Genomic DNA, 12,280 nt, shown 5'->3' with positions numbered 1-12,280 from the left:
TATAACAAGGCAAACAAAACAACAGGAACTATGGAATTAATACCAAACAGAACAGGGACCAGTAACGCGCCTCTCGGCTGCGGGCCCTTTCCCCTTTGGTGCAGTTCCCGTCGCAGCCGGCAGGGAGCGCTGGCGGTCCCGGTGGGCGGGGCAGGTGCGATGATTCCCCCGCGGCGGCAGGGGGCGCTGTGGCCGAGCTTGGGGAGCATGCGGTAATGGCGGCACGGCCGAGGCAGGAAGGGATGGAGAAGAGGCTTTGCTTCACAAACCCTGGGGCAGTGTCAATCCTGGAGGTCCAGCTCAGAAGCAGCAAACTGAAATGGCAAGACATCCCAGGAGGGCAGGGGGTGCGGGGTCCAGCAGCAGAAGAAGAGGCAGCTCCCGGCTGGGTTCCGGCGGTTCCCAGCGACTGGGTTCCGCTGGGTTCCAGCGACTCTCTTCTGAAGCCTCCGCTCTCCTTTTACCTGCTGCTAATCTCACTGTGTCTCTGTCCCTCAGAGAGAAACTCCAAAAAAAACCAGAGGAGTTCCTTCGCCCCCGTCTTAGCCATTCAGTGCTTCTTAGGTGTCAATGGGGAAAATTCCACAGGTAACAAGAAGAAAACCCGACTCCTAACAACTTGAAAGTTATATTTTTCTTTTTTCTTAGTCTGTTTAGCTTTTCAGAGTCAGTCATTTTGCCTCTAAAATGCAGAGATTTAATATTTTAAAATACAGAGATTTATAAAGGACTACCCATCAAGATCCTTGGTATCTTGGTACAGAATATAGATAATTTCAAGTCATATTCTATATAGTTTTACTTTGACACTATTTTGGCATTAGTTTCTACTGAGTTCCAGTGGGCCTCAGCTCTGTAAGTCTGAGCAGCTCTGAACTGCATCAGAGCCATGTGAGTGAGCAGGCATTTCATGGATAGGAAGGCCAGAAACAAGTTACCTGCGCTTAAAGACCAGATAGTGCATGAGATGGAAGTCAAAGCGCAAGTAATGTGTGTTTATCCTCAAACATCTTTGTTATTGCCTCAGTTATTACCTTTGGGCCTATTTTTAGTTTTTAAGTTCACTTCAGTCAGGCCCTTCTGAAGAATTTGAGACACTAATCCCATGGTATACATGAAATAAAAATCACAATTCCTGGTCAGACGTGGATAAAAATAGGATGTAGTGTTCAGTGAGGAAACTAATGGTAGGAAGCGTAAAAATCTGAATGATGGTTCACTGTTATGCTGTGTTAAAGGAGTTGCTGAAAAACATGGAACAACGGATTTCAGCTGATAAAATGAAGGACGTTGTCTTGGGCAAGCCTTGGAAACGTGTTCTTAAAAAAAAATCCAGGCCTGATGGAAATATAATATGTAAAAAATATAATGATGGTAGTAGACTACATCTCTTGGGAAAGTAATCTGGCAGGTAATTTTCCTCATTCCCAAAAATATGCACCTCATTTATAACCTGAATCCATCGGTTTTAACTTCTAACCATTGGATCCCATTACAAGTTTTTAGACTCACAGACTTTATTTAATCATTAGTTAATTTCTTTTTTTATAAGCCCAGACCTTACCCAAAATGAACCAAACCTGAATTTTGTAATAATACTGAACAAGTCTAGGCCTTAAACATGTCTAAACAAATCTAGGCCATGGTTTAGATGGCGTGTACCAGCCAAACTATATTTGACTGTTGTTGTCATCCATATTTTGCTGCTTAAATGCTTTTTCTCTGTATTTTACTGTACTTTCTCATGCTTAGCTGTTTTTGCATATTTTTTAGTTTTAAGCAAAGTTTATATAACAAGTGCACAAAGGAGACAATTTTAAAGAATTTTTCTTTAACTTGTTTGAGACCCTTCAAAGTTGCTAAAATATAAACTATGCTAAATCGGGAGAGAAGAAAATGAAAAACAGCATGCCAAGATTAGAAGACCTAAGATAAAGGTGGGCAGTAAAGACCTGAACAGTAACAATCACCTAACCTAGAAGGTTCGTACAAAGTGTGTAAACAAAATAAAAGCACCAATCAAAAAATACGTAATCGCGTAGACAGTAGTCTTAGAATGTATAATTAAAGCTAAATGTAAACAATATATTGCCTTCTGCATAATCATATTAATTTGTAGTCTAAAAGTCCTTTGTTCCCACAGAATTTCTATGAGATCAGAGCTATTAGCTGATTAAAGTCTGACACAGTAAAGAGTTAAAGGTTTTTTACACTACCAGTGCTCTGAATTCCCCATCCTGTTCTGCCCTCACGTCACTGGTGACTTGTGCCTAATCAGTTCTGTAACTTCTTTCCCAACACTCACACTTACAGTGCTCTTATTTCTTCCTTTTTAATTTTTTAAGCAAGGTTTTAATTCACACAAATAGAACCTGATGTTTCTAGAATATGACATTTACCAGCATGTGTTTAAAATAGAATTCAGAAATAGGCAAAGCTGCTTCCTTTCCTTTAAATCCTTTCCTTACAAATGTGCAGTCTGGTAGTGTAACCTGTGGTGGGTTGGGCACTGCGGTGTTACCTGTGTGCAGAGTAACAGACTGAACAATAAATCGAAATCTCTGGAACTACATGCGGATGGAGTTTGAATTGAATGGGAGAGTTCCCATCACAATCCTGACTACAGTCTTAAACTGGAAATGTGTGTTGGTTGTAGCTTTGTCCTGAAGAGAGTCACGGCTTCTGGCCACAAGGTGCTCAGTGAATACCTTAATCACAGCCTGGCAGAATTGCAGTAGCCTTTGCAGATTTTCATCTGCAAAACACTGGTTTGAAACCTGAGGGTTTTAAATCAGCTTTCAGAGCACCATCAGTACTAAGCAGCTTGTTCTCTACTGCACATCTGCAGGTGCTTTAGATGAGTCAATCCTGTATCATCATCCTTGAGGCCTCATTGGCATCTTCTGTGGCCTTTGAGCTCTGACTTCTGCTTTAATGCTTTTCCCTACTCCTTCATGTGTCACCTCAAGAATGTCTCGATGATTTCCATATTTTAGTTACTCATTAACATATTTATTATTTTAAATCAGTGACCCCATTCTATGGGTATTTACCTTGTATTAGTATTTTGAATAAATATGTTTTTCTTTACATGTTAGAAAAAGTATTTTTAGAGTTTAAATATAGTTACAGAAGTGTTTGCCAGTGTGGTTTAGTGGTACTCACAATATTTTAAATTATGACTTTTATGTTAGGAAGGTGGAATATTTCTGTCTGTTCCAATTGGAAATGAGTGTTGTTACGTTACATATCCCATTTTATGATGAGGCTGATCAAAAACGAAGGAGCATAAAGACTTGCTCTCTAAATTCCAGACCTGTGAGATGGAGCAGTAGCTGCTGGGCTGCCTTTATCAGGTAGCAGAGGCACGTGGGCTGTTTTCTGCACCCGGGCGATTCCGGGTGTGACATCATTGCATTCTCCTTACAAATGTGCAGTAGTTTTCTAGAATCCATTCAAACGCATGTGCTAACATCATTCCCTCTATGCCCATCGTCTCTAGATTTAGAAACGCCTCCTGAGGGCGCAGCGCTGGCGATTATAGTTTTTTGAATATTTAATTTCATCCAGCACGAGCTGTGCAGAGACGTGCCATGGCTTCCCAGGCTCTCGGAGCCGTGCGCGGCTGCTCACCGCTGCGCATCCCAGCAGCCTGGCCCCTCTCCGGTCGCCGTTGGCGAGGGGAGGGGTGCCCTACCCCGCCTACGCCGTATCTGTGTTTCATCATTCCGAAGCAGACTGCATGTACAAGCAATTATATCGGCTGGGAGGCCGATCCCTCCCCGCTATGGAGCGTAAAAGGGTGCAGCTGATGTGCTGTAAACTAGGATTCAAAAGCCAAATCCCAGCAGAGAACTAATGGAGGGTGGCAGGGTGGGAGCCCGCCTGTCCACGCTTACCACTGGTTTCTTATTACGGCATTCTCACCCGAGAGGCTCCTGGTGCCCAGGCAGCCCCCCCCGCCCCCTCCTCCTCCTCTTTCCCCTCCTCTTCCTTCTGCTCCCAGCCCCCTCTTTCCCACTCCTTCGTGTCTGATGCTCAGCGAGCGACAGCGCTGGTCACGGAGCAGGGATTGCAATGAGCTCATTCTTTTCTCTGTGCAGCCTCCCAAGTGCCCGGGCTGTGCTGGCCTTCCTGCCGCCGCTCCCGGCTCCCACACACCCGTACGGGCACTGAGCCCTCACAGCTCGCCCTTGCTCTGCTCGCAGCCCAGCTTCCCTGTGCTCATTCTCTGCCATTTTCCTACTTTTTATGTGCATTTTTAGATCCATGTTTTCTCTGGTTTGTTTTTCAAATCTTCTTCAGACTCTGAGTGAGCCAGCACGGTGGATCGTATTTTTCCTTGATTCTTAGCAAACATGCTTTTCATCTCCTGAGAGGCTAAAGGGATCGTTGCTGGATCAGCCATCCAAACCCATTCCAGAGACTGGAGGCTGGCTCTCCTAATCTTGCACTTTTGGAAATTGCCGTTCACAAGGCCTGTTCTTCTCACTCTGGATACTTACTACTTACTGCTCATGGAAGAAGGGGTACCTTGCAAAAGCCCGGCTACCAAGCTCACCCCACCTGCCAAGAAGTCCCAGGACATGCACGATGAGAGGAGCAAGCTGGTGAATGAATATGCGTGTCGGGTGCTGGAACTTCTGGGCATGGGGCATCGTCTCTTTGTACCTCGGCTACTTGCGGTGAGATCACCTTTTCATGAAATTAATTAGTTGGGAATTTGCCATTTTCCCTCCCAACCCTTCCTCTGCCCCCAGGAGGGATGAGAGGGCTCTTATTTTTTCCTTTCAGCTTCTCATATCTGTCTCCTAAGCACTGAGTCCTTCTTTCTGATGTTAGCTCAGGAAGGCTGGATGCTAGTCCTGCTAATGGGGACCAGTGCCACTCCTTAATTGGCTTGAAGGATCATCAACCAGGGCTGAATCATAAAAAAAAAATCTTTCCTAAATCCCTGAGTGCTTTTGTTTTCAGTCTTGTAATGATTCCAGATAAGCAGCATGCCCAGTCACCTTCTAGGTACTGATGGAAAGTGCATTAATGGTCAGCATTTCAGATTTTATACTTTTAACATCACAGGTAGGCTTTAAAGACGCATCAAAAATCAAGCTGTGTTCGTGCATTTTGGCTTTTGTTGTTTCTGTGTTTGGTTTTGGAAAAGCAGTTGACAGCATGTAAAAAAGTTGAAAATACCTGTGTAGAGTGATATGGGAAGTAAATTGTTAAGGGTGTTTTCATCCATCATGACAAATGCTGTATGTGTGGGTGGTGCCTGCAGTTGGTGTGCCATATTATGGCATAGAGAACATGCTTTTATCATTTCTCCTGCTGTACAAGAAGCCTCAAACCCACAAGAGAGTGGCAAATCTGGGAGTCAGTGCCTAGTCCCGACTGGATCTGCTCAGGATGTTGTAACCACACCTGGCTGCAGCTCAGAGCGTTGCTCTGTCCATGGCCTGGCACACTAGAATGGCATTTCTGTGAGATCCATGGGAAGACAGTCCTTTCCTGATCCCTCTCATTTTCTATGGTGCCTTTCCTTTATTTCCATACCGATATTGTGGTTATATGCAGTGACCTGTCCATTTTTTTCATACTACTGCACCCATCTTGTTGCTCCTCAGGATTAACAGAAATCCGTATGCTCTGTGTGTTGCAACCTGTTCAGTTGTAACAGCGTGGGTGGTTGGAACACTGTCCCCCTGCACTGGGACATGCTAAATAAAAATGAAAAATTGACAAACTCCTCGATTGCTACAGTCGTCTGGATTTGGGGATTTACAGTCACTTGTAGAATTGAGTCTAGTCCCTGATGATGCGTGGTTTGAACTGTTGACTGTGTTATCATTATTCCAGTGATCTCCCAGTGTAACAAAACACTCATCCTGCTGATGGTTTCTTGGGCAAGGGCTGCCAAATCACCCTGAATTGGGCTGTGATGAACTCTAAGGAAAGCAGAGACAAAACCATCAAGCTCTTTTTCACTTGACTTAATCAGGCTTTGTATCTGGCCCTCCAGATGGAGACTACCAGGCAATTTCACATCCCTGTCTTCCAGGCAGTTTGGCTTTGCTGAGTAGCATAGTACTGTTTATTAAGAAGGAGTGTGAAAAGGGCAAAATAATGCAAACAGTGCATTTTGTTATTAGGGTGGGAGACTTGACTTGTGGAGTCAGTGTGATTCCCTGTCAGGTTTTATTGGTTAAATATGCCTCTCCTGACATACAGGCCTTTTGACACACACCCTTCTCAGAAAGGAGAGACTGTGTTCTGATCATGTGTTGAAAATGAGGAATCTCTGAGAATTAAGAATTTGTACTTTAATCAGAACTGAAGATCCTTCAGAACATCAGTGTTTCATAAAATTAAGCACTTTTGTTTTTTTTAATGTGCATAGCTTCTCTCTCTCTGCTATAGTTTTGGGGGTGAATGCCTGGGATGGGTAGAGTATGTGTCATTGCAGTGTTATAACACTGCATGAAGGCACAAAAGACCTTTATGCCAGTCTTAGAAAAATTCTGATCGCCTCCTCACCTGAACATGCTTTTGGGCAGGTAGAGCAGCACCAGTTCAAGCCTTTGGGATGACTTGGAGTGGGTGACGCCAGAAGATTTTCTTATCTACCTGCATCAGTTCTTTATGTGGCAGAGTGAACTTTGCCCTGTAAGTTTGGAGCTACATAGAAAGGCAGGGGTGAAGTGCTGAGCAGAGAGATGTCACTGAGTGTGCACAAGATCAGTGCCGTGTTTGTGGATCCCAGCTCTTCACTCACAGACCTAGAGGTGTTTTTTTTTTCCACAGCGTTTTTGTACCAGTGTGTTACAGAGAATATGGATTTTATTTAGGAAAGTGTTTGATAATATAGCTGGACGTAAAAGATGCCAGCAAAGGAGTTTGGTGTACTGCCCTAAAAGTGTGTTCTGATGTTACTGCAGCAGCACAGTTTTGTCCACCAAACTTCCCCTGGAGTCTGAGTTTATCCAGCACAGAAGGTCAGGATCTTCCTCTGTGAGTCATTGAGTAGCTCTCATGTCTGTGGCTCATGTGAAAGGACAGCACAAAGCAAAGTCGTGCAACATGCAGCACTGCAGTCTTGGTTAGAAATAAATAGCCTGTGTATCTTGGTTTTACACTGTGTATCTTTTTTTAGAAGTTAAAACCAGAAAGTTTTTTTAAGAAGTTAAAATCTGTGTGTTATAGATGCTTTTATATTATGTATATTTATGTATATAAATACTATGTTCTGAAAAATTGGAGAATACTTACAAGTATTTTGAGTGTCCCAGAAGCAAATTTAATAGTGAAGCATGGCCAGATTTTTTTCAGTCTTCTTTGCCTTATTTCTGACACACGTTCATTGAAGTGCAAAACAGATGGTTTATGCTTACTGACATTCTACAGAAATCTAAATATATATCTAAAATTCTATGGAAATAAGTAATTTTTATCTGTTTGTATGAGGGAGGACAAGCTAAATTAAAGATACGTAATGTGGTTCATCCAGAATTTCTTCTGTTATGTTAGTTCCCAGGTGGGAATAGGAGTTTTGATGGAGTCAGTAATAAATGAAGCTGCAGACTTAATCTTTGAAAGCAGAGAAATTAAATTAAGGAAAAAATTCAAGGCTTTTCCCTTTGTCTTAATTACAGTTTCCTAAATATTTTTGGGAAAGTAGTAGTAACATTATTTGCTTTAAAAAAAAAAAATTAGCATTGTTTAAGTCTTTCAAATTCTCTTCTTGCTTTTTGAACATTTGCTATTTTTCCAAACTTTACCTTTAGATTTGAAAGCTTTACTAATAATTTTGGGAACGGGCTTTTCCTATTTTACTCACTTAAGATACAGTAATTTCACGACTATAAGACACAACCTTAAAGCCTAAAATTTTGATCGGAACCCAGAAGTGCACCTTATAATCCAGTGTGCCTTATATATGGACAAAGTTTGGAAATTTGCTGACAACCCGGAAGTGCGAGCCGAGCAGTGAGCCGAGCTGCGCGGGGCTAAGCAGCGAGCTGAGCCACGCGGGGCGGTGGGGCTCAGCGGGGCCGCGCGGCTCGCGTGATTCCATTACTTATTGGTTACTTTGTTGCACAAGGATCCTCGCTGCAAAAAAAAAAGTGTGCTTTATAATCCGGTGCACCTTATATATGGACAAAGTTTGGAAATTTACCAACACCCGGAAGTGCGCCTTATAATCCGGTGCGCCTTATAGTTGTGAAATTACTGTAATTTTATGACTATGTTAGAATACTTAAATGATGTGGGAAGAACATTTGAGAACATATTTAATCAAACCCTAAAAGCCAAACTGAGCCTTTGGGTCATAGTTCTGACTGAGTTTCCTTGTTTGTCTGGGTTTGAAAATAGATTTTAATCAAAAATATGTTTATTTAAAAATATAATAAAAACTTTTCTGAAGTTGTTAAATGAACAAAAATGCATTGCATCTGGCAAACTTTAATGATTAGCTCGTTAAACTTACAGATTGTTTAGTAAGCGAAATCAACTGTTTAGAAATTAGCTGTTGGTGAATTTCAGGAGTTGAGTGACTTCAAATATGGATTTATAAATATCTGCCTCTCAAACAGCTGCCAGAAGCTTCCAGAGATATCTATAATTTATTGATCAAAGTCACAAAATGTCAAGAAATCTGAATCCTGAGATGCCAAAATTTCTATTTTTCACTTGTTTCCTTGTGATTTTAATAGTGAAACTGGTATTTTGATGAACATATTATTTTAAGGAAATGAAAATATTCAGTAAAGTAGATGGAGCTGATGAGCCTGGGCTCTATCATCCATTTAAGCAACCTGTACAATGTGATGGTTTGCAGTTTTCATGACTATAATCTTAGCTCAGCACTCTGAACTCCTTTAGAGAAGTTCTTACTTCCATGATCATACGGGATTTTCACTGCTACAGATTTTTCAGCAAGGAGAACTTGAAGTTGTCAATAGTGACAGTTTAATAAATCTAATTTGTTGGGGACTGTTAAAAACAGTACTGTAACAATGATTCAAGTAGAGACCTAGGAAAATTAAATCTGATTTGTTTTACATAGAATTACTGTAAATGAAGGGAAGAGGAGGGAACTGGATGTGTAGGAGTATCCCAAGGAGGCAGATGAGCAGTTGGGTAAATCTGTTGAATTGGGAGTGATTTCAGATACCAACATGGCTGAGAACAAAGAGAGATCAATTTCTGTGAGCTGGGTATTGAAATCGAATTTTATTCCTAATATCCATTAGATTAGGTATTAGTAAAAACTTCTTCACTGAAAGGGTGATTAGGTATTGTAACAGGCTTCCAGGGGAAGTGATGGGGTCACCATCCCTGAAAGAATTTAAGATGTTCAAATGTGGCGCTTAGGAACATGGCTTAGCAGTGGACTTGGCAGTTCTGTGTAAGTGGTTGGGCTCAATGATCTTGGAGGATGTTGTGGGTTGGCGAGGTTTAGAAATTTTTCCCATTATTATGTTAAACTAGCCGGGATGGCTCTCCTATTAGCCGTTAAGAGCTGGAGACAAAGGACTAGCTGAAGCAAGCTGATGGCCCCATTAGGGAAAGGTGGAGTCCTGCTTTTGTTTTCGGCAAGTAAGAGGACACGGGGGGGTAGGAGAACTCTTACAGCTCGCCGGCCGAACTGGAGGAGAGAGGTTCCGTTTCTCCGGTTGGGATCAGGCTTCTTGGATTTGGACTGCTAAAGCTTCCTGCTTTCCTCTGAACAACTGGGAACTGGGACGCCCACGGTGAGCAGAATTCCTTCCTCACCTTTTTTCTTCCACCTGGGGCGGTGAGGCCACCTGGCCCCCTCCCCTGCCCCTGCAGCAGCCGTGACTGAGAAGCCGCCTGCCCTGCTCCTTCGGAGAGTCATCGGTGACTGAAAAAAGGGACTGGGACTGAATTCCGTTCTGTTCTGTCACTGGGTTTTTTTTTCTTTCATATAGCTGATGCTGTTTTCGTTTGTCTTATAAATATATCAGTAAAGAACTGTTATTCCCAACCTATACCTTTTTTTGTGCCTGTGAGTTCCCGAATTTCCTTTTCCTGGTAATACTGTCCCTTTAAACCGGGACAGATCTTGGCGCCCAACATGGGGCACGAGGTTAAGGAATAAGAGTTCTTCAGTTGCCTGAGTTTGTTTTTTTTTGTGTGTGCTAGCAACATGTGGTCCAGTTTAATCTGGTTTGGGCTGCACGTGTTCATACATGTATATCTCCCATTTGCAAACCCTTACATAAGCATGGGCCCTGTAACTAATGCTACTGTGACTGTTATCGAACTTGCTTTATGGGTTGATAAGGTGAGGAATTCATGGATTTTTAACTTCCTTTGGACGGCGGGTACATGGATTCAGGGATACCACACACTAAATGCATGTTTTTGGGATTACTTTAATAATGGCACCTACTGTGAGGGAATAACACCAGGAGAAATTTTCTCCCAACCCCTCACCCAAATTTTTGGGTCTACCCCACCAGTTTTTGAAGGGTTCAGATTTCCTCTGAATGCTAATGATATCGTACAGTGGCTGGTGTTACTGATAGGCTTGTCCTATTTAACATTAAGAGATAACGGGGGATTGAGCTGGATAACAACTCTGATACCTACTCCAGGAAAGAGGGATGCTGCCCCAGAGCCTGACCCTACCCCAGAGACTAGGGATGCTGCCCCAGAGCCTGACCCTGCCCCACAGCCCATCTCAGAAAGAAACCAGCCGGAGTGGGTGGGGCTTCTAGTGAAGCAGATGAGTGAGATGGGCCAGATGATGAAGGAGTACCTCTCCCCAGCTGGTGAGAAGCCCTGCCATAAAGGGGGAGAATCCAGTGATGCTGTAGTGGAACCCATAGGTGTTACATCTGCCCAGGGTCCAGCTGAATTGCAAGGGCACTCACAGCCAGCAGCAGTCGCCCCTGTAGAAACTAGGAAGTCTAAAATGAAAGCAAGGCACCTAGACAAAGAGGACCAGAGAGGAGGGCCCTCACAACCAGCAGGGGAGCCAGAGGTTGAAATCATCACTGAGTCCCTGTCTTATGAAAATCTCCGCAGTCTGCAGAAAGATATTGCACGACGGGGCCGGGAGGCTTTGACAACTTGGTTACTTCGGGTCTGGGACCTTATGGGTACAGGTGTGCACTTGGATGGTACAGAGGCAAGGAATTTGGGATCCTTGTCCCAGGACTCAGGTGTGGACCAAATATTCGTAAGGGAGCCAGGCCCACTTCCTCTCTGGGAGCGGCTTTTAATGAGTGTAAGAGAGAGGTTTGTCAACAGAGAAAGAATGCAGGAGTACTATAATAGAACGCATTGGAAAACCGTTGAGGAAGGGATTCAACAGCTGAGAGAGGTGGCGGTACTGGAGGTACTCTTAGGGAGGGATGGACAGCATGACAATGACCCTGACAAGGTCAGGTGCACAGGTCACATGCTGTGGAACCTGGCAAACCGAGGGCCATCTCAATACACCACCTTCATTGCAATGATTAATGCTGATGAACACCGAGAAACAGTGAGCTCTGTTGCTAACAAACTTAGGGATTTTCACAGTATGATGAATGGTGTAGTGCAGGCCCAGGTTTCTTCCGTGGTCCAGGAGGTGAGGGGGATGAGGGAGGAGATGAAGGAGGTGAGGGGGATGAGAGGTGACATAAGTGAGATGAGGGAGGAGATCAGGAAGATCAAGGCAGCACCAGTGCGAGCCTCATACCCCAAGGTTACAGCCCCGCGCCCCTCAGCTAGTGGAAGAGGGTACACCCCACAAGCTGACCTATGGTTTTTCCTGCATGACCATGGGGAAGACATGGGAAAATGGGATGGGAAACCCACTTCTGTCTTGGCAGCACGGGTGCGTCAACTCAGGGAGGGAAATGCTAACCGAGGGAGCTACACTAAAGTGAAGGTAGCCTCAACCTCCCATGACCAAGGTGCTGGGCATTACAGAAGGGAGGATGATCTGTCAGACCCACTTGAAGGAACCTCCACTATGTATGTTCAGGAAAGGAATAATAGCCAGGGCTAGAGGGGCCCTGCCTCTAGCCAGGGAGAGGCACGGGATAACAGAGTCTATTGGATGGTGTGGGTCCGATGGCCTGGCACATCAGAACCACAAGAATACAGGGTATTAGTTGATACTGGTTCACAATGCACTCTAATACCATCAGAACATGTGGGGGAAGAGCGTGTTTCCATTGTTGGGGTGACGGGGGGATCACAGGAATTGTCTTTGCTGGAAGCTGAGGTGAGCCTGACAGGAGAGGGGTGGCAGAAACATCCGATT

General features: G+C 43.9%; 1 protein-coding gene across 3 annotated transcripts in view; it reads left to right on the top strand.

Annotated features, from left to right (window-relative positions):
• The window catches only part of RABGAP1L (RAB GTPase activating protein 1 like), a 298,612-nt gene that overhangs the window by 212,494 nt on the left and 73,838 nt on the right, over positions 1–12,280 (top strand). Inside the window, exon 1 of one of the 3 annotated variants that reach the window (XM_033067690.2) lies at positions 4,010–4,685. The exons of the other annotated variants lie outside the window; for them this stretch is intronic. Coding sequence (XP_032923581.1) covers positions 4,518–4,685 — 168 coding nt within the window. The 5' untranslated portion in view covers positions 4,010–4,517. Of the gene's footprint in view, positions 1–4,009; positions 4,686–12,280 lie in introns of those variants that run through there. 3 annotated transcript variants of the gene reach the window in all.

Source organism: Catharus ustulatus, chromosome 9 (assembly GCF_009819885.2).
Source record: "Catharus ustulatus isolate bCatUst1 chromosome 9, bCatUst1.pri.v2, whole genome shotgun sequence".
Lineage (NCBI taxonomy): Eukaryota > Metazoa > Chordata > Aves > Passeriformes > Turdidae > Catharus > Catharus ustulatus.
The sequence above is the reverse complement of the archived record's forward strand: the minus strand, read 5'-3'. Positions and strand labels throughout refer to the sequence as shown.